General features: G+C 35.6%; 1 protein-coding gene across 1 annotated transcript in view; it reads right to left on the bottom strand.

Annotated features, from left to right (window-relative positions):
- Positions 1-23,950, bottom strand: part of ANGPT1 (angiopoietin 1) — a 153,606-nt gene that overhangs the window by 50,175 nt on the left and 79,481 nt on the right. Inside the window, exons 4-6 of the mRNA XM_014879369.2 lie at positions 22,429-22,661; positions 6,167-6,294; positions 551-652 (exon numbers count right to left, since the gene is read on the bottom strand). Of these exons, the coding sequence (XP_014734855.1) occupies positions 551-652; positions 6,167-6,294; positions 22,429-22,661 (463 nt within the window). The remainder of the gene's footprint in view (positions 1-550; positions 653-6,166; positions 6,295-22,428; positions 22,662-23,950) is intronic.

The following is a 23,950-nucleotide window of genomic DNA, read 5'->3' on the forward strand; positions in this document are numbered from 1 at the left end:
GGAGTAAAGTTTTTTTGAATTGGCAAAGGGAAAATAGCCCGCTTGATGTAATGTCATCTTTAATTTGGTAAGTTATTTATTTTCTTGTAATCCAATTTGAAGTATCAACATTAACTTGATTGGCAGAGATGCTATATGACTTGGGATAAACCCCAGCAGAAAAATTTTTACTCCTATCTGAGGTGCTCCAAATTCTGAATGAGTTCCTCTGAGCTGAAAACATTCCTGCCTTAGAATCATCATCACATGCCTATTCCCTCTTCACATCACATCAAGTCAAAACCTCAGAGAGACAGACAGCAGCGTTCTGGCCTCATTTCAATCTCAGTAACTGATCTGAAAGAAATTCTAAATAAGGGGAAATAATACTCAACCAGTTGAGTAAAAGTATTTTCAAAAGTAACAGGCACAGCAAAAGGTAGTTCATAAAAGACTGCAGGACCATACTACATCACCATAGGAAGAATTATCTATTTAGGTCAATTGGAAGTATCATTTGAAATCTGACTGTCATATAAATTGTACAGCTATTGCACATTTTTCACTTTACCATTTTGTATTCTTTCCAGCTCTTCTGAAAATCCAAACTTCCATCTTCTCGGTGTTGTATAACTGTCCATCCTCCTCCAGCAATTTCCATATTGCAAAAGACCTACAAAGTAAATTAAAAAAAAGAAAAATTTGAAAACCCAAACAAAAAATATAAAACAAGTTTGCATTGGAATTCTGACATCTTGGTGGAGGGAGGGGGGAAGTATTTGTGAATAACAGTATTAAGGAAGTGTGTTTTCCTGTGCACTCATGCCCTGTTCCCTCAGTGACATCCTCAGACATTGGATGACAACCAATTCTCTCTTTATGTTTAGTGCAATTTTCCCAGCAATGTCTCCTTTCAGTACATCACAAGAACATCTCCCCATCATCCCCCTCTGCTTCTTCAGCTTTCCTCTTCACATTCCCTCCATGCTCTTTTTTTCTGTTTTCTCTGCAGTGCCCCTGAAACTACTCCCTTCCTCTTAATAAACGAGTAATTCCTTCAGTGATAAAAACGCTTCATATATCTTGTAGCAGTGTCATTTGGTCTCTGAGAGATTCTTGAGAATTCTTACAGAAACACTCATCCTAGGAGTCTAAAATGTAGCACAGATGAGGTTATTCTCTTTTGCTTTGAACTGTAATATTACCTGCAGTGTTCCAGGCAGTGTCCCAAAATGAGACAGGGGACCTCAGAGCAAGCTGACAGAGAACACAGGAAGAAACAGGCTCAAGAGATGAAGTCTGTGAGACAAGTTCAGATGTTCATATCTATACTGAATATGTAAGATCATACCTTGTCACCTTTGCACGAAGAAAATTATAACCTAGATACTAAAGGTTCTGTGTATAAAGGATAATGAAAAAATTTGACAATTTTGTTGACCCTTGATGTTAGAATATTGTGTAAACTGAAATCTGTTACCACCCTTTAATAATCTATATAATGATAAAAATGGATATTAATTTTTATTCAGTTCAGTCTTTTTAATTATCCTTCCAAAAATATAGAAGATAAACAATGAAAAAATTAAAATACTGCATGTGCATTTGCTTTTCTTGGTATGTGACAAGCGATAATAATTTTTGTTCCTGTTTTTGTAGGACACTTGATTTTAAGATCTAAGTTTCTTAGGACTACTCATTCAACGAAATTTTCTTGATTTCATTCCCCTGTACTCATCAATGCCATATTGACACTGCAACTATCCTAAATTCCATTTGTCTGTGCTTTTAAAAGCTGAATTCTCCCCTTTAAGTAAAAAGTAAGTATGTAAGAGTGTTGAAGAGGTTTAGCTTTTGGCACTCACATCAGCAAGAGTCAATCCACTAAACACTGGTTGGCAATTTAAAGCTTTATATTGCTTTGACAAATTGGAGATTACTATCCAGCACAGTTAAATAAAAATTTGTGCTGCAGTTGACATGGGGACCATATTCTACCCTCAGGAAAAGCCATTCTATTAATAAGAACTGTCATAGTAACAATATGCAAGTGTTTTTGTTCTAATTTGCACCAGGCATGCCAAGTGAAGTCCCTGTGAAAGTATAGGAAGGAAATAGAATATCAGGACAAATATGAACTTGATTCAGGGTAACCACAAGAAAACCCACAATTTTCTAGACAAATATTTTGGCCCTATTCCTTCTTTAGGGAAGCCACTGTGAGTCAAAACATTTATCTACAGGATTTAATGTCTTTAGTCTGATTTACGGTGAGAATTTCTAAAAGATGGATTTACTTTCTTTATAAGCTCCCATGAATCCACTGCCAATTTTTAAAGCATTAAATCCTCGACTGTATTAAGACTACTCATTTCAAAGATGCACACAAATTTTGGGATTTGCATACTACAATATAGTGAAATACCTATAAAAAGATTGAAGTTTTCTGAATAATATATCAAATTGAAAGAGAAAACTGCACAGTGAAGAAAAGATTTGCCAGCAGCATGTTTTTCACTTGTCATCATTGTGTGGTCTGGCATTTTCCATAGTGGTAGACACAAACACCTGCCCATGTTACAGGAGTTCCAAGGTGATTGTGCATGTTACTGTGAATAGCTCCAGCCTTGTCTGCCTCAGAAAAGATCAAGGCACTCAGCCATTTAACATCACTTAATGTGTTCTGATACTTACCCCTCTATTAGAAAAGAAAAGGATGAAAAAAAAAGTGACTGAATTTGTATGCATGATAGATTCTGATTTTATAATTAATAAAATAATCTGACTTAGAAGAAAAGACTCTTCAAAATATTGCCTTCTTGCTTAAATGCATGGGTAAAAATTCTCAAGCTCCTAAAATGCAAATATGGGATTATTTCTACTTATTTTAGTTTTATGGACTAAATTATTAGAAATTTTATAATCAGCATTCAGAAATAAGCTCAATTTTAAAGTAAATAGAAGATGTGAAATTTCTACAAATTGCATTTTAAGTGCATGCACACTAAGACCTCACAAGTCTACCTCATTGGCATGGAGCAACAAGCTCGAGACCTTTGAGATTCAGGGAATGTGTCTCTGCTATGCAGAAACAAAAAAAACCTGATGACTACCACGTTGGAGGACAGTTTGCACAGTAGAGAGGGATAACCTACATTCAATGGGTTAAAATTCCTCCAGATATGCTCATCAGCACCAATTTGGTGGGAAGTCCACCAGAAGAAAGTAGAGGGGGAAGAGTGAAGAGCAGAGCCACAGCAGCTGCTTTTGCAGAACCATAGAGACACACAGAGCCCAGCAGCCGTGGGTAACATCACATTTTCAGTGTAGTGCACCCGGAGGCTGGTTACACTCATTTGAGAGGGCACTGCAGGAGATTCACCCACAGTGGGTGAGTGAGTACCCTGATCCATGGGCACGTGCAGAATTCCTGTTTGCAGTCAGACCAATCACACCTGGCCTGCTTTGGCTCCCACAGGTGACTTGGCTCTTTCAATGCCAAAATGGGGACAACCTCACTTTCCCTGCCCCTTGTTCATCATAAGCCTTGCTCCCCTGTACTTCACCCTGACTTTGCAGGGGACTGAGAGGATTATTCCTGACTTTTTTTTCACTCAGAACAATCATTTGTCCACATTATCAGACACTGCACATGCACGCATCACAGTAACCCAATTAATTAGCTCAATTGTTTTATTCTTTTTTAAATAGTTTTATTACAATTTAATAATAATTTAATGATTTAATGATTAATTTAATTATTTAGTAATATATTTTATTTATTATTAAACTATTAAATGCAATAGTTTAATTCTTTTTAAGAATTTAAAAATTCTTAAATCTTTTTCTCTATCTAAAAATATGGAATATTCTTAAGATCCTTTTAAACAGATATTAAACTATTTTTTGATGAAGGGCTTGAGGACTAATGAACTGTATTAATGAACTGTTGAAGCTAGGAGCAAGAAACAAAAATTGCAGTCTAAAGCATATGTCAGCATATAAAAATGAGGCATATAAATGGTGTGGAGCTGTAAGCATGAAGGATAATTTTTTATGAATATATGAATGTGAAACCAACAAAACACTAAAACTGAGACATTTGTGTCTATGACAAAGTTATTTTCCATTAATATCAGGATTCTAATAAATGTCCCTTAGAAATTATAAAATGAAATGAAGGTATGTTTTGCAACCTGATGTATCAAATTCTTATGAATGAGATAGTTGCCTGTGAGTAATACAGAAGATAATAATATATTAGGGCTCCTAAAACATGTCATAAATGTGCATTGCATTGTGGTAATCCAGATAACTAAGCTGGCTCTTAACAAGCAAGTCTGTCTCCTATCAGGATATTAGAACAATCTGAATGTGTCTATATGGTGCTACCCCTGGGCTAATATTTAGTGGTGGCCTGGCACAGAGCTGCAAGGATGGGATTTTGAAGCTATCTCAGCTGGAGTTAGTTCAGCTATCTGCACAGCTCTACCTTGAAGCTTGTTTAAATGACCTTCATGTCTAAAAACCACCTGTTAAAGCAATCACACTCCTCACTTGACTAACGAACACTCCTGGTATCAGCTCCTGCTGTGTTATTGCTAGGGCAAGACAGAAGTGGGTGTATTGGAAATGCCCTCAACACACAGAAACGCATATTCCTGCCTTTCCTTGCTGAAACAGGATCCCTCCAGGAAAATAGAATGCAATGATCTCAGCTGAGTTGTGATACCTGTGTTCATTGGTAGCAGCATCTGTAATCAGGGATACAGTGGAAACACAGGAAGGCTTCCATTGTGTCACTGTCCTTATACTGACTGTGCAGTGGGTTTGAGGTGAATATAACAGAAGCATCAGTGTCAGAGTGTTTTGAGGTAACCATTGTAATTGCAGTCCAGCTTCTGGCCGTGGTTTATGAACTTCGGTAAGGCTAAGAAAATTACTGTCAGTTGGTACATGTGAGTTGGACATAGATGTTACATCTCTTTTTGAGTGGAACAGCACCTACAGAATTTCTTTTATTATTCTTGTCTGCTCAGTAATGCTTTCAGGGATATCTGCCTTTTATGTCATGTCAATTATTTTCCCATTCGTATTCACCAGAATTATGTTGACCTTGGCCCATAAAACTCTCCCACCCCAATTCTATTCATGGCTTAATGAACACTAATTTCTTGCTAAACTATAACATCTTGATGTTTACAGGCTTCCAAAGGCATTTTGTAATACCAAACTCCATTTAGGAATAATGTTGGCATATCTTAATATGATCATAATATTATTATAAACAATAATATTGGTAATATTTTTACAGTATTTTTCTGTTTGCAGGGTCACCATTTTACTGCAGTAAGAAGAAATTCACCAGACAGGAGTGGTTCCTTCCCTTCTGTCTGGCCCACTTTTTATGGCCACCACTGTATTTCCCGGGTAATGAGACCTCAGTCTTAGTGGCTGCTCCCAGCAGTGCCCTGTCAGAGGGACAGCCAACATTCCTCCCAGGATAAATTAGGTTTAGGTTATCCTCTCATGTTCCTAGGCTCAGCTGACTCAGCTACCTTAGCAACAAAAGCCTTGTAAAAAAATAGTCCCTTATACAGACTAATGTTTCATTTGCATAAAAAACACCCCCTCCCAAGCTTCTTTTCTGAGAAGGATGGGATTATACACACTTCATAATTTCAAGCAGGGCTAGCACTCAGCATGTTGTGTTCTTTACAGCCAAAACCACTTTTCACTGTGCCTACAAGAGAAGCACAATTAAAAAAAAATCCTTATCTTTAAAAACTACTCATTCTGCTATTTCTTTCCTCATGCTACCAGATAATCCCCTAGATCAGCTTCCTCATTATCACACTTTACAAATTCACTTCTAAATTTTATTGTAGATTTATTTGCAGCCCTATTCTGATTCAACTGAACTTGCCAAGTGGGAGGAAGTGAGTCAACTATTGAGTGTACATTGGAACTTAGGAAGGATTTTCTGTCAGCGGGAAAGAAGAATGTCTGGAATAATACAGTTAATCATTTTCTCAATCTATTATACTTTTAAAGACTAAATATAAAACAAGCTTTTTATACCAGTAAAATATTTTGTGGAATGATAACTTCAATACAGGCTCAACTCACTCCTTTCAGTTCAGAGCAATATCGTATTAACAAACAGGAAAATAAACCCAGTCTTTACCTTTTTAGGATCTGACACATTGTTAATATAAATAGTGTAGACCCCACTTTTGTTAAAACCAGATTGGTATACATCTGCACAGTCTCTGAATGGCTTTTCTTCCTCCTTTTTTGCATTCTTTAGTAAAACTGCAAAACAAAAAACATGATAATATAAGTCACAACAACAGCCTTAAGCATTTCTGTATCTAGGAAGTCCACTTTTGCAAACTGCATATCTTTCAAAAATTAATAATTAATAATTAATAAATTAATAATTATATTCGTAATAATAATAATTATACTTGTCATGCATTTGGCATATTCTAGTAAAGAACTAGTACAAAGCTTTTGGACAGATGGCAGAGTAGGCACCAGAAGAAGTCATGATACAAATAGCTGAACAGAGCACCCTGTGTGCTGGGAGGTAACACAGCATGCTCCGAGTGCAGAGGTCTGTGCCACTGCAGCTGCTGCCTCCAACTAAAGCCCTGCCTGGGAGGCTGCCAAGGAGTGCCCCAGAGATGGCACATGAAGGTGAAAAAAGTGTTCAGTGCTGTGATCTCACACAGATGCTCGCTTAAGACAGTTCTGGAAGGAGAGAGTTTGTGCTGTTCATGAAGTAATGACTTTGAGCAACGTAGGAGCTTGGGGAAAGGCAGCTGCTTGCTTAAATTTATTTTTTAGAAGAGAATAATTTATTTTCATATTTACATTCGTAATGGTTGCTAAATACAATAAAAGAAAAACAATGCTACTGAAGTCAGGTGTCTAGAGGCAATATTTATAGAATTCATTTTGGCTCAGCACAGGGAAAAAGTTAATGTTATAACACCAGTGCAGATCTTGGTCCTGTATATTACAGACAGACCATATATATGTGAGTCTGGGCTGAGAAATCAGGAGTGCAAAATGTTGAGAATCTCAGTCTTGAGCAACCGGGAAATTCCCTGTAGAAGGAGTAACATCTGAGAGTGTTCTTCACTTTCACAAACAAAAGTAGCATGACCCCACACAATAGTGAAGGATATTATTTCATTCCAACAACACATATTTTAAGCCCATCAGTATTCCCATGGAAATCCATCCATCTACTCAGATTCTTAAACATGTCCTTAAGTGATGTGCAGGGTTCGAGCCAGCACTTCATTAATCCCTACAATAAGGATACAATATTTAAGTCTTCCAGACACACTCATCCTCTGGTGACAGATGCTTCTTTTTCATTTTTGGCTTGAAAGTGTGAGTTATAGATACAAAAGGGACTATGTCTCATTCACTCAGAGTGGAGGTGTCTCTGCTGCAAAACTGATGCCGATGTGCAACAAGGCAATGGCCTTGCACAGCATGTGTGGCTAGGCATAGATGGTGAGAATAATGCCAAGGGTGTGCAGCTGGAAATACCATCTTCCCTTTGAACACCTCAAAGCACTGTTTTAGGATGGCAAATCCCAGAGAACTTTTTATTAATACCATTTCACAGATGGGGAAATTGAGGTAAAAAAGGTTAAACATTTTATCTCAGTCATTCTGTGAAAAGGTAAAAATAGAAAAACAGTGAGAAATCCAATCCTGACTATAAGACTATACTGTTGTCTAGGTAGGCATTTTGCACAAAAGTGATATTATTCTTTCCCTTTTATGTGTTTCATACTATTATTTTAAAATTCTATTTTAAGAAACAAAAATCCCTTACTTCTCCTCTTTCATGTATTTGCTTAATATTTATTATTTTCATTCAACACCATCAACAAAAATAAAACCTAATTTATATATTTGCATATGAAATTCGATTAGGAAATCAATGGCTTTGAAACTAAGCCATATTTGGAAAAGGCAATGCTTGCAATGCTGTAGATTACACACTTCCCTTTGAGATGGCAGGGAGTGAGGTCCTTAGCAAGGTGCACATCAATTGTGCACTCTCTCAAAAATGACACTTTTTAGATAAGACATAGAACTGAGGGTCTTGTGATTTTTGTTAATCAAAGACTTCATGGCACTTTCTGTAAGCAGATGGTGTTAGCATCTGTGGCCAAAGTCCAACGTGAATAATTACTTGGGGCTGGAGCCAAAGCCTAGAGGAGTTAAAGCAAAGCCCCTCATTGATTTCAGAGGGCTTTAGAATAGATCCATTCTCTCTGGCCTGAATTTCTCTGATGCTGTTGTTTCAACTGGAGACATCGGTCTCTCCTGTCTAAAAATTATATTTAGTGGTGCAAAGGCACTGTTCATTTCCTTCAGTCTTAAAACACTTATATTTTATTAGCTGTATGCAGCGAGATTATCTTACCTTCACTTAAGTGTTATACACACATTGAAAACCACTTGGAAATAGCTACTAAGATTCAATAAAAGAAATTTGAATTTGGGTCCTTTGTAACTGAAACTTAGACAAAAGAAATCATGAGTATGTTCTAAAGTTTATATCATTAAAATTTTAAACAAGGTAAGATTTTAATATCAGAGCAAATGGCTTTGGTAATTTTCTAAAGAGATGGATCTCCAGGAATCATCCTTAGAAATAAATTGTCTTCTCATGCTTAAAAACTAAAAGAAACACAATAAAAGGGATGTTTGTGTGAGAGAAGAAGTTGAAAAATACAGATAAATATCATAGATATGGCCATCTTTCCTCTTAGAACCAGACAGCTGAAGCAGCTGAGATTACACAGAGAACAAATGTATAATTTCTCAAAAACTAAGCAATCCAATACCCATTTGGAGTTTTTGCACCAGGGCTTTTATTCCACTGCAGCCAGGAGAAGATGGCTTTCCTTGGGTGCCTCTCACCCCTCTCTCAGGAGCTGGGGCTCCCACGGGAGGAAAAGCCCAGCTCCATCACAAGGACCTGTGCTATTACTGATTGCAGCACAGTATATTAAGCGTGACTAGCTAAAGTTTAAGATTTCTTAATACATCACACTGTAATTTGCAAGAACAGCCCAAACGTGACAGAAAATTAATACTCAGGAATGTTACTGGTAATGTGTTTTTAGCTTAGAATATATTTTCTCTAAGGTTTGCTGTTGTTTTTCTAACTTAATATTCCATACAGTCATACAGTTTCCAAACTGCTTCTATGTACTATAGCTCTAGACTACTTTTTTCTACAACATTACATAGACCTTGAATCCTTTATACATTAAGTAAAGTCCCTGAATGATATATTGGCTCACATATGGTAGATGTGTAAGTAATTTTTTTTTTAAGTAAGAAAGTTCAAATAAATTACTTCTAAAACCAAATATGTAACCATTAAATTCCTTTGTCAGCTTCAAGTTATTGACTTTACACAAACTTCTAATGTTAGTTTAGCTATTTTCAAATACAATGTTTATGACAGAGTTTTATGTACCTGAAGAAAGGTAACACTATATTAAGCAAAATAATACTATCATTTTTTAAACCTGAATTCTTAGCCAAGATTTGGAACCCTGGAGAGTTTCCTGATGGCCTTCTCTGGATGAATAAACTGGTAAGGAAGTCATGCTCCTTTCAGGCAATGATGCCTGTGTGGAAAGTCCTGTATTTCTGAACAGAAGGACAACCAACAATAATTTTTTCACTGCACTTCCAAAAGCCTTCTGGGTTATTTTTAGCCCAATAACTTTCTCCCTGGGCTATGCTATCTGTTTTTCCCTACTTGATGGGAATTATTAATTTAAGTTATCACTCCTTCAGCTGTTCCTTTTCCTCACTGCTCTGGATGATGACTGGAGCCCAGACACTACAGGAAGGGGACATCCATAACTGTGGATGAGCAGGGACCCAAATCAAGGAGGTCTCTGTTACCCATGGGCTGTGCAGAACCAAGGCTGAGCTGCTCCCAGGATAGGAACCCTCAGCAGAAATCTGGGGTCACACCTGAGGCTGTCACCCCTCCAGTTTTATTGGGATGGCTTACCTGTACTTGCAAGTGAGAGAGCTCAGATATGCAGGGTTTTTTCCCAAATCCATAGTCAGAGAAATTTAACTGGCTGAGAGTTATGTGTGGCCTGTGTAGAGTGAGACTATTTTTCTGCTATCAGTTGTAAAATTAAAACAATAGTTAGTTTATTTCCTAATAGCTATCACAAATGGAGGATGTTTGCTTTTCTGCTCAGGTTTAAAGAAAAGCAACTGTCTACTAAGAATAAGTAGCTTCTGAAATATCTAGTAATCTACTATTCTCATCTAGGAATATGAAATTGAAAACATACAATAGCTCTCATTCCTAGCTGTATGAAAAATATCTAATTTCATCTCAACTAGGTAAAGAAATTTTTAAAATCTACTCTTTTTTTAACTGAGATTTCTGGTTGTTTTTGAGAAAATTGTCTCACTGCTTTTCAGGTCTCCATTATATATCTGGTGAATAGCATAGCTTGGCTATAAGCAATAAAGAATGTTAAAATTCAGTTCATTAAGTTGACTGAATCAATAAATCACAATCATACTTCCTAAATTATTTGAGATCTGAACTTCTATGTTTGTGAAATCAGTTGAGACTGAGTTAATCACTAGACTCTTATGTCCTTTAGTGATACAAACAACAAATGAAAAACAGCTGTTAGTTTTTCTGCATGATAGTGAATTATTTGGACAGATATGCAGAGATTTCTTTAGTGTCTGAGTGAATTATTATATTTTCATTATTTCAATGTTCAATTTACATAAATCTAATTTTCTTATAGAAGTACCAAAAAAACACTTTAAAAAATCATTCATGCTTTTGAAGTCAGAAAGGAAAACTCTTTCTCCATATCTTATTGGCATATACAATTGACCTAAATTTTAGCTGCACTATCAGATCATCAGAGGTAAAAATTTATGTCCCCTGTTGAGCAGCTCCTAAAAATTCAAAAAGGAGAAGGTTGTAAATTGATAGTTTTTACCTAAAGCTGGTACATTCAAGGACAGGGTCATACAAGGACTGCCAAATGATGGTTTCTGTCTAGATCCTGACTGCAATAAATTTTGCCTTGATCTTGTCATTGTTCCAGACATATTGTGGGGAGTCCTGCATTTCTGTAGGGACCCTGTGTCTCTGACCTCTTTCCCAGCCATTTGGGTGCAGCTGCTGTGCACCAACAAAACTCCAGTTACAATGGCAAACAGTGCCTGGCTTGTGAAGAATCAAATCCAGAGCAGTTTGTTAATGTTATCCAAAGGATGTTACTCAAACTGTTTCCCAGTGAGGAGGCCTGGAACACTGCCCACACATATATATACACACATATATATGTTCCCCGACTCAGCAGCAGCAACCACAAACAGATCTGACAGAATAAGGTGAAGATTTTTATTGTTTTGAGGAGGAAAAAATATGCGAAGACATACAGTTTTTGCTGACTTACAGCCAGAGGTATAGCTCCTGTTTCAGTGTCCTTGTCTTGCATATACCAACCTCTACTTGAGACTACTGCAAACTGAAACGATAGCTATGCAAAAGCACACTTGGGTCCCTCTTAAAATGGACTTGAAAACACATTTTCACTCAAGTACATATTACACTCCCTGTTTTTCTTCCAAAAACATGTTTCTGGATTATTAAAGCTACCACTATCACTAAATATAACCAATAGAAAAAATAATTAGAAAATCACTGTCTATTGAGATGTATGAAATAAAAAAAAATATATTGCAGTTACTTATTCTTGATAAAATATCAGGAATTTTTATGCATCTAGATAGTCAACTAAAAGTTTTAAATGTGAATTTATACGTAGTTACTACCCAAATCTAATTGTTATAAAGACAAACTATCACCACCTGATTCAAAACTTCCTCCAATGTCAACTTAATTTCCTACTTTATTAAATCTATATTTCATTTTCATCTCCATAAAGTCTAAAATCTTAAAAAAACAAAACAAAACAGGGGGATATTAGAATGAAAGCTGCTTCTGCATGTCTTGGAATCCAGCAGTCTTCTCAGATTGTGCATGCTGGTGTACTCATGTTTGTTTACTAGGGAGGTGAAAGGAAGTTTAGGATTGGAGTTTGGACATGCATTTTCCTTTGAACAAAATACACATTCACCAAAATGCTTTTAAAGCTAATATTTCTTTGTGACATTTCTCTGAATCTGACAAAAAGAGCAGGCCATTGGCAACTTGGAAAGTTTATTTTGACATACTGGAATAAAATATTTCTGTTCTGGGAACTATTGCTCCATACTCAAGTTTATAGATTATAGATTTGCAGATTCTGGTATGTAAAAGGGTATTTTCAAGGTCCCTACTATTCCCAAATGAAGTTATAAGACTAGATATCCCTGGTTACATTGCTGCTCCAGCCTCTCCAGTGTCCCATCTCCAGCATCAGGGCCCTAGAAGTCATGGGGCTTCCTCATTAGACTTGATCTTTCAACCATCACCTTCCGTTTTTCCTTCTTTTACTTTCATAATTGCTTATTTTCTTCTTATTTTCATTTCCTTTAGGACTTTTCTCCTCAGGAGGGCCCTAAGATTTTGCAAGAGCTTGGCTAACACCTGGCCTGAAAAAAAGAGTCTTCAGTGCAAACAGATGTTCAAAGCAGACAACTGGAGAACAGCATAAGTACAGGAAAGCATATCCAGGAATTTACAGTATTAAGTTCTTCCTCTACCAGATGTATTATCTGCATCTTTAATAGGTTTTGAAAGAATTCTTTACCATTAACTTCTCCAGTTAATGTTTTTGAAGGCACGTTAATTTTCATCATTCTGTGCCCCATACCCAGGAACTCCAAGTGAAGGACAATTTCCCATTGTTAGCTTTTACAAGAGTGTTCCAGCTGGTGACAGAATGGTAATGCTGCATTCTTAGCTGAAAGTGTCAGTAAGTTTGCATTCATGCTCTACAAGCCACCTACAATTTCTACTGCAATCTCCTATTATCTTTTTCACCTCCTGAAGCATCTGTCATAAATTTAATTAATGGTATTTCATGTACTCAGTCTTTTGTCTTTGTAGAGTTTTTTTTTTTTTTTTGTGCAATGTGGGTTCCAATACTTTATACAGTATTTGAACACACATGGGTTATATAGTACAATTTTTTTTATTTCCTGTCTATTCTTTCATAAAAATTTTAATAATAATATTTTCATTTGGGCCATTAACTGGCAAGTAACACCTCCAGAGTCTTTCATTCAAGATCTCCCTGGGAGCTTACCTTGAATTCATGTGGGTGTTTTAGAAGGTGAAAGAAAATAAAACTTGAATTTCTTCTTTAGGCACATTCATTTGCTGAATGATGACAACAGAAAATGCTGGCCTTCATTACAATGTTCAGACTCTATGACAGTATAAGCCTGTGTATAATCCACATTTTGAACGTGCACTTAGTCCCAACCCCAAATGTGGTGCAGTCACAGAATGTCACTTACAGGAGCAGTGCTGCTCTGGCTGTATCTGTTGGCTGTGGACTGGTTCCATAGCCACAGAATGAATCAGCTAATAGGAGATCTTGCAAAAAGTGTTTGGATTTGTTGTAGGGGCAAAAGGGGGAGGCAAATTTAGGGATTTTGTTTGGTTGCTTGGTTGTTTTGTTGTGTTGTTTCTTTGTTGGTTATATTAGTTTATTCTGCTGGAGCAGCTCAATGATCTTGATTCACCACGTGACAGTCCCTGAACTGGATGGAGAAGTGGAAGGACTTTGTTTCCAAGGAAAAATGACAAAAGAAAAAATAGTCCCTTTGCTCTCAGCCTCTAGCCCTTAATGTCTACGTGCATTGCCCTCAGTGCATGTGGGAGGCCCAAAGAGGTGTGTGAAACTCTAAAGCACAATCCAGAGTAACTACCGGGCCATGCTGAAATGCAATTAGCAGGGCTACAATGATTCCACCAGTGCAGGCATTAGCCCAAGTATCAGATTTGTTAGGAGCACTAAGGTTCATTACATCGAAGAATTTGAGATCGATATTTTAACATGGGGAGGAAAGAGAAAAGGTGTACCTAGTCAATTAGATGTCTCAGGTTAACATTTACAGAAATGTTTTAGCAGCTAATAGAACATTACTTTGCCCTCCCACACAGTTTCTAAGATTCTGAACTAAGAAAGGCAAACAACTGCATAGTGAGAGCTCTCAAGCTATCCAACTACTTATTAAATAAATCATTTAAAGCAGAATTTCCCTCCTGTAGGGCTGCAGGAATTAACTCGGTCTTGGAAAATGACATTAACGTAGAGAGCTTTCACCCTCTCCAGGGCATAATTATTTAATACCTAATAAATTATCTACAGTTATCAAGTTTGTTTCCCAATAAATCCAGCCTTAGTGACTGGCAAGAACAATAATACTTCAAATCACTGTGCATTTGAAAGAAATCACTTAAGAATACCATAAAATGGTCCTCATTAGTGAGCTGCAATAGAATGTCTTATGGCCCATTTACAAAGAGATAAAGACACTTAATTATCCAGCTGCAATATAATTCCTTAAGAGTTTCTGCTTGAGACAGCAATTTTGTGAGTAACTAGCTATTCACTGAGAGAAGAACTAAAGAAGTCTTTCACTAACTGTACAAGGAGATTAAGTTGCTGGCATTGTTTAATATTTCTAGTGTCCATATTTCTTTAATTGATTTATATTTTTCCACACAGACACCCTAATGTGCATTTGATGTTTCCATCTGAACAATAGGATACATACAAAGAAATTTTTTACTAACAAGCCATTTGGCTTGACACCGACAGTGCTGTTACTTGGTTTATACATGCTGATACTGTAATATTTTTGGTGTGAGTGAATAATGCCAGTTTCACAAAACTGAGTGAAGAGGGATTTGGCATGGACCTATACTGGAGAAATGAGAGTGAGTAATTGATTTTAATATCAGCAATCAAGAATTTATATACACTTCCAGTATTAAGTTTTCAGTACAAATAAATATTGATCTTCTTCTGTGATCATCAACAAGTTAATAGGGATAAAATATCAGAATCCACAATTCTGTTTTGAAGAATTTAAATATTTTTTTCCACTGACATAAATTTCAAATGCTGCATATTCAAATTTACTTATTTCAGAATTGAATCTCTATTAAACTACAGCCTAAATTGCTAGTACCTAATAGAATTTGTTGTACTTTTATAATAAAGCATAACTTTGAAGTTTAGATATTCTTGCCTAAGCAGGGTATGAAAATATTTCTATTTTTAAAATATGATGATTTGGAATTGACTTTTTTTAGTTCAGCACTAACATCATTACCTTTTAACAGACAATACTGAGAAAAAGGTTACTTGTAGTTGTAAATCACCTCATCATGAAACAACTCACTTGGACAGAAGTAACTGTTGATCTAAAAGAAGTCCAGACCCGAACTCCAAAAAAATGTTAGGTGAGTCAGATAAGACTGACCCCAAAAAACTCTTCAACAGAGCTTTCTGAGCAGCTCTGAAAACTGCATATCATTAAAGAGAGTCTTCAAGGAAAACAGGAATTGTATAGCACCTGAACAGAAAAAACAAGAAACACAAAAGCCGGTGCTGAGGTGTGTGTTTAACTGACCATCTACACGACTGCACAAAGTCAGAGCAGCCTCTGATTGCAGCCCTGCAGCACTTTGCAGTTCATTTGCTCAATTTCCACAGTAAGAGTAAGGGGACCCCTCTTCCCTGAGTGCAAAAGAAAGATTCAGTTTTTCTCCAGCTTTCAAAATATAAAAAAGAGCAGATCACATAAGGGGATGCATCTTAGTAATAGTGAGCTTTGTGAATTGCCAGTGAACATTTTCTGATCTTCTGATCTCTTTTTAAACTAAAAGTATTTCTGTTATGCTTTAAGATATCTTAATGAAAAATGAAAACCACACAGTCATAAAATCTCTAAAGATGAAGGAAGTAGAGAGAAACTGAGAAAACTGATGTTTTCCATAATCTTGAACAAAAAGTCAACCTTAGCCTAAGTTATCTGCTTTGACGTCTTTGGGGAAGTTAAAAAGTGTGGAAGGCCAGTGCATTAAACTGGACTTTGTTTAAAGCTTTGGTGCAGGCATTCTAACTTTTTCAAGTCTGAGGTTTTCAATTTATTCTTAACCAAAAAACATTTAAAAATTAATTAGTATATTGAAAGCATCATGCTTTGTCATTACACTGCAGTATATTAGAACACATTGATAATTAAAATTCAATTTCTAGTATAAGGAAAACATGTCTGTCACTTCATTCATGAGCTTGTTTCTTAAACAAAGTTTCAAGCACAATCCTGATCTACCTCAAAGCTACAGCGTTCCAGCCAAAAGCTGGTCAGATTCTTCTGTGCACTTGGCACAAAAAATTCTTCTATGTTTTGAAAGAAAAATAATGAAGTGATTGATGTGACACACTCTAAGTTTCTGCCTCACCAGTTATGTCTCATCATGTTGAAAAAAACTCTAATAATGTCAAGGATGAGGTACCAAAAGGAGGCATGGGCCTAAGGAATGAAATATTTATAGGCAAATGGTATCAGAAAAAACAAGTTGTCACCTCAAAATATGTCTCGGATGAGTACCAATATTATTTTTTCCATGAACAGAAGAAAAATGTTTAAGGCCTGTATCAGAAGACCGTGCTCTTTTACACTGCTAAAATCTAGTGGATTTAAATATCCTCATTATTGCATTCCAATGTATGGCCGAATCAATATAATATATATAATAAAGAAAATTGTCAAAACACTAATATTTAAAACTACTGTTCTCTTATTCTGTCCTGTTTTCACACCTGGATTTTAGATTTGGTTTGATTTTGGCTTTTTGTGGTTATGATTTTTTTTTTTGTGGGGTTTTTTTAAAATTTTGAGTTGTTGGTTTTTTTTTTAAATACCAGCCCATATAATAAAAGGTGTCTTTGAAGTCTGTCTAATGAAGAAGGCCAGCATCACTGCTGAGGCAATTCTGCTTCTGTCAATGGAGTTTTCCCTGAGCCTGTAACCTTCAGGTCATTTCTTTGAAGTTCTCAGTCTATTCTCACTCTTTTCACTTCAGAAGAAATTTTTACATCACATCAACTTTGGACTAAGGAGTGGAATAGATTGATTACTATATGATTTTGTGAAAAAAAAAATTAATTGCTATGCCTTTAAAAATACATTAATTCCATTCAAATAAACTTCTGGATGTATTTACTTTTCCTACCCACTTTTCCTACTAGGAGACTTGTTATTTACTTACTTCATGAAGTCAATAGGCATTTCTGGGGAGGTAAATTCTTAGCATATACATGTATTATTTTGAGAATTAGGCTTAACATCTTGTTAGCATTCAAGAGGAAGGTAGTTCTTCATTTCCCTTTTACTAAGAGGTCACAAAAGCAAATATTCATGAGAAAACTTTCTCTTCTGTTCCATCAGTTTTCTGAGGTAAGTAAGTTTAGGCCAAATATTTTAGCAAGGTTCATTATTATGCAGTCTAGAAGATAGCCAAAGAAAAATCTAATAGGAAAACAAAAATAAATTTATGGGCAAATATGCTTTCCCACTGAATTTAACTTTCCTTTATCCTGTGGGTAGGATTGACTAGGCAGTTATCACAAGTCATGCAAATTTTTTTTAACACAATAAAAATTCAATAAATTTTCTTATACTGTGTCTTGTATTTTTGACTGGGCACCTTTTGTGACTTTTGGCTTGAAACATAATTTCTCAGTGGACCAATATACTTTCTAAAGTAATTGGTTTGAACTTGCATGCACATCTTTGATTGTATTATCTATTGCTTAACATAATTTGTAGCATATGACTTGTTTTGGGGTTGAGCAGTTTTTTTGAGTGATATTCATGTGGTGTCTACTTTAGCACTACATATCTTCTCCATAAAAAATTTTTCTGATGTGGCAAGTACAATTGTGAAGTATTTAGAAAGGTTTTGTTTGTTTGTTTGTTTGTTGTTGTTGTTTGTTTGTCTTGTTTTAGTTTTTTGTTGGTTGGTTGGTTGGTTGGTTGGTTGGTTGGTTGGTTGGTTGGTTTGGGGATTTTTTTGGGTTTGTTTTTTTGGTTTTTTGGTTTGGTTTGGTTTGTTTGTTTGTTGTTTTTGTTTTTGTTTGGGGTTTTTTTGTTTGGTTGATTTTTTTGGGGGGGAAAGGCAAAAGTTTCATGCATTTATCTACATTTTAATTTGGAGATTACTTCATCTTTAAATAATTATTTTTATATTCACCATAATGAACAACAATTTCCTTTGGAAGGCTAATGTCTGAAGGTGCATCTATTTTAGAAATTCTTCTGTAGAAATTTACTGGCAGATGTTGCCAAGGTTTTTGTCCCTGCCTAAAATATACAAATATACACAGACAATGTGACAAGTGTGTTTAGCCACAGACACATAAATAGAGACGTGTGAGTCTCCATGGTACCCTGCATTTATTTGACTCTCTGTAGGTTTTGTGACCTATTAGAGTGTCTATTTGAAGGATTACATGCAACTGAAACTCTAGAATTGCTCACACTGGGAGAGAGGTGGGTGGTATTTTGGAAACTGAACTCCAACACTCAACAACAATTCCAAGTTTTACAGGTGGCCCTCATCCCAAAACTGGTTTGTACCAAAACTGACAGTGAAAATGGGAACTGGATTTTCTGTAGATATAAATTTATATATATATATATAGTACATATATATTTTATATATATTTTAATTATTTTTCATTTGTCTTGCTTTTACTTTTTCAGTTGGTATTTTGAGGTTTTTTTTGTTTGGTTGCTTTGGTCTGGTTGGTTTGATTTATTTTTTCTCTTTCTTATTTGCCTTTATATTCTTCAGAAATTCTCCTAATATATGCCTAGGCACAGTGGAAGCATCAAAGCAGATTTCTTAGGGTTTTCAACCAGTTCCAGGGACTTTATTAGCTCCTTAGACTGTTTAACTGAACAAAACCAGTTTCTGTTCAGACCTGTATCTCTATACTACCCAGCTATATTATTCATAGGTTCCTATAAGGAAAGATCCATATAGTGTCCCAATTTATTTAAATTAATTTAAAATAAGACTTGATATAATTATCACTACTGGAATAAATGTATCTTAAGTTCTGTAATCAAAAAACGTTTATTATCTCCAGATTGGTTTCAAATTGATTGGTTTAGCTACATTATATTTTCTACTTTCACAAATGGGAAACTCTTCAATACTATGACTTCTGAGAGAAAGAAAATAATTTTCCTTTTTGTGACTTATCCTGGGAGAGAATTCACACAAGGATGGATGGATGGATAGATAGATAGATAGATAGATAGATAGATAGATAGATAGATAGATAGATAGATGATAGAAGAACAATTTTAAAAATATCACAGCATAAATGTAATATAAAATATACTGACAATTTTTAATAAGGAAAATCCGACAAAGATACTTAAAGCCATTCTCAAAATACCACAGGAGTTAGACATACTTAGCAATTCCTCTCAACTGTTGTTTATGCTTATGTTACTCATCTTTGACAATCTGGCTTTCCAGACTTGATGCCTCATTTAGGTTTGGGCTTTCTGTCAAAGATGAGTGTCCCTATTAAAGACCAAAAGTTCTTAAGAGGACCCATCTTTTTCTGTCTCTACAGCTTTCTAACAATTAAAAAATATTTATCAATCTCAATGATATCTAGTAACCTTTACCTAAATTACTCAAGTCCTCTCTTTTATCGATGGAAAATATTTCTCAGTGTTACTGGCTGTTCCTTTTCTCCTTATCATTAATTATTTTGTGCATTTCCATAACAGCATTCCACATATCTTCTTTTCCACCTAATAGTTCTGTACATTACAGCTCTAGCTCCTCATATGAAAATTGTTTCAGGACTCTAATGTTTCCATTGTCCTGTTCTTTTCTGGACCATTTCCATTTCTGCTATATCCCTGATGACTGAGATTTACCGAAGTATAAGACAGAAGAGGTGCCTCTGATTTATGTATCACTTTTTGTTATTCTCCATTTCCCAAGAAACACCAGTTCTCACAGAGTATTTATTGTTTTGATCATTAGTGCACACATCAAGATTTGTATAAGGCTTCATATTGTAGTGTGAATTTAGAGTATCTCCGGTGGTACTTCCCAACATGAATACATTTCCACCTTCAACATATATTTGCACAGGCTGAAGCTGGCATTAATTTTTGGCACAGCCTTTAGTACTTAGTTTTCATTAGACTGGTCTTGTGGTCCAGGAAAATATTTTTTTAACTTAAACTATCTGGCTACTTCTTTAGCTGTGAATGTACCTACCAAAAATGTTGGTCAGTTAGACTTAATCAGACAATAAGAAAGAATTTCTTTCCTTTAACATTTCTTGTTAAGTTATTCTCCTCAAAGAACAAATGTATCCAAGGAAAATTCTGAACATGATAATACACAAAAGGTAATACAGTCCAAAATCAACGGCTTAGGTAGGCTATTAAAGTTATATTTAGGCATTTAATTGTGCTAAGAATCATTTACTTCCACAGTTCCTCAGAACTTAAAAAGACCATTGAAAACTCAGGTTTTCAGGCACCTGAATTTGTACCCTGGAGTCCAATTTGAAACACTCACTTCTGTATTCCTCATTCAAAGTTTTTATAAGAAGCAGCTGAGGAAACTAAGTTTAGGGAAAATGTTGGTTTGTTTGTTGGTTTTTTTCTTTGAATCATATTCAAGACTGTTAGAAAATCTTTTTAAGCTTAAAGGAACTTGTCATATATCTCTGTATGAGAATAATATATCTTTCATTTTGATATTGATTTTAAAATACTCCTGAGCTTTATTAGAACACTCTGGACACAGCCTTGCCAGATTTCTTTGCCAAAAGGCCATAAAACATAATAAAGGATTTGCATTGCATCACAATGTTTCTCTATTGATATGAGAACAGCCTACTATGAAACATGTTATTTAATTCAAAATGCTAGGGAACTATATAACAGAATGAGCAGAAGGGAACATTTAGAATGAACATGAGAGGGGGAAAGAATTTTTTTCAAAAAGTACTCTATCAACTCTGACCCAAGCATGCAACACTTCCAAAGTAAGAGATGTAATCCTCATGACTGGATCAGTTTATATTTAAGCCACACAAGTTGCATGGGAATATATAGCAGAGAGAAAACCCACATTGCCTTGAGCTGAATAGTTTGATCTAATATGTCTTCTGCTTCTTAGAGAGAGCACTGAATAATGATGCAGGTGACAAATTTTCCGTTGGGGGGATTGGGTAGTTGTGTGGTTTCATTTTGATATTTTGCTTTTTATTTTTCAGTTTATGGCACTCACTTAGAGCTCTAGAATGACTATAGTCTATTATGATGGGTTCTTCAGACTCCTGGTACCTCCCAGAGAACTCTTTGATCCATGCTTCCAAGTTGCTAAAGGACTATCACAACTCACACATCTATAGTTTCTCTCTGTGTTTATCCTGTACCTTCCTCAGAAGAATTTTTATGTTTTCATTTCTGTATGACTTTGCCTTGTTTTTCATAGTTACTAATATATTCTTCCAAGTGTACCATTTCTATTTTTCACAGTGGTCTCCTCCCATCTTCCTCGACCAGTTCTGGTGAAAGGAATTTCTTTCTTAAGACATTCTGCAGTGTCTTTGGCATTTGAAATTGAAATTCTATCTGAATTTCAGTCTCTGTTTCAATAAGAAAACTGTTTACTAAGAAAGACATACTTGAGGAAAATTGTCCTATAGAGTCTTTGCTGAGCCCTTCTTTCAAAGCATGCTATTTCTACCTTGTTTTGTTTGGAGCATGCAGAAACAAACAAAACACAGCAAGATACAATAAAAATGATCCCTTATTACAAATAAAATCTAATTAAAGGGAAGAGATTAATCTTTTGGATGTCTACCTATAGCACCATAAGAGCCTATATGCAAAAGTAATCAATATTATAACTCATACACATGTAAAAAAATTCTGAATTGCTTTCCTTTGGTTAGTAGTCTCTTCTCTCCATTAACTGAAAAGGAAGTCAAGAGTAGATGAGGTACAGACATTTGTAAAGTTAAGATCCATGGTTGGTTGGCTTACTTCCAGCAGAAGGAGACAGATACTCAGAGGAACAAATCAGTACTGCTAGTGCAAAGGCAATGCAATTTGGCCTATATCTGATATGGTCAAGATATAAAAACTCAATTGTATTAAATTCAAAGAATCAAATATGACTGTTGGTACAAGGGTCAGCCTCAGCACTGTCTGAACTTTACTTGATTTATGGGTTCTCATCAGCTCTTTTCTCCTCAATTATAATGTCTTTTTCTTTCTTAGAATAACACAATTAAGTTTTGCTTTTCCAAAAATTCAGGCCTTAATTCACAAGAAATTTCCTAGTATTTCTAATGCTTTATAATGTCACTTTCTCACCTCCTTCCTTGGAGCAGAGGGTGATCAGGGTGTGAACTGTATCCATCAATTCAAGCTGCTGTTTCTGCAGGACACTGTTGTTGCTTGTTGCCTTGTTTAACTGCTTCTCTAGCTCCTGGATTATGTAGCTTTGTCGTGTGACTAAGCTTTGTAGGTTCTCTTTTTCCTCCTTCAAAGTGGCCAGCTCCTCTTTGTGCCTTTCTTCCATTTCTAGAATTCTGTGCTCAAGTAAACTAAAATGAAATAAAACAATTAGTAGATATTATTTAATGACAACACAGCTTATAATACAGAAACCAGAACATTTTTTTCAGTGTATGAAACACTATCTAAATCAATAATTCTAAAATATGTCACATCTAGTAATTCAGCCCACTGAATCTCTCTGTCAAGTAGTCAACCATAACTGATCTCTAAGATTGCATTTTATGATGTTTGCATATTGTAATGCTTAAAGGGCTGGAACTGCATATGTAGTTGTCACTATGATCTACAAGTATCCCTATGTACAAGCACAGGACCAGTAAAACTTTTGAATGTAAAAGCTCAGGCAGAAAAGCCTGAGGTAAGCAGAGGAGGGAGAAGAGCAGGGCATTGAAGAGGACATGGTTGGTGATACAAATGGGTCAATATGATGAGACAAAAATCAGGTCAAACTGCAGAAGAGCTTGTGAATGGCCTTGCCACTGAGTGGAAGATAAGCATTATAAGTTATGGAGGAACATCAAATAAAAGTACAAATAAAATGTACAAAATGTACAATAAATGTAAATTTTGATGTGGTCTGTGAAGCTGGGATAAGAATCTCACACCAGACAAGAAGTACCTGGTTTCACATTAAGACTAATACTGTTTTCCCAAAAGGTAAATCAGCAAATTGCATTTCAATGTAGGATTCCCATGTTTTTCTCAAGTCTACACTCATATCCCACTAACACTCCCCCAGACATGTTTGGTTGTTCCACAGAAGGCTCCTCAGGCAGAAAACTGCTGGGCATCATGCTATGTGACCTGCTTACATCAATTTTTATAAAGAATTTTGCACATGTATAGAAACACTTTCTCTGGATTAATATTCTTTTTCTAGTACCCTTTCTGTCTTGTGCTGGAAGTCTTCCATTTACTAAGGTCAAAGGCATATCAGATTACATCTAGAAAAATAGTGATGTTGTAGACTTAAATGACAGCTAATATCTGTCAGCTGTGAACAAGAAGCTTTTCCAGGACAGTGCTTTGATGCTTTGTGCTGGGAATTTAGCAGGAAGAATATATTAGTATTAGATAAAAAAATTAATTCAATCTCATTGCTACTTTCTCTTTGGGGTTTCTGTTGTATACACCAAAAGTTGTGTTTCTCATGCCCACAAACCAAGTGGTGGTTAAAAACTTGCCAAAAAACTGCTTCCCGCTCAAGTCAGTCTTAGGTTTTATTTATTTGTACTCTCCCTCTACCTTTGTTTTTACTTCTGGATAATAGATCAGTGGCAAAATGCCTGCATAATTTTAGGTCATTTAACCTAAC

The sequence above is a fragment of the Sturnus vulgaris genome, chromosome 1 (assembly GCF_052056855.1).
Source record: "Sturnus vulgaris isolate bStuVul1 chromosome 1, bStuVul1.hap1, whole genome shotgun sequence".
Classification (NCBI taxonomy): Eukaryota; Metazoa; Chordata; class Aves; order Passeriformes; family Sturnidae; genus Sturnus; species Sturnus vulgaris.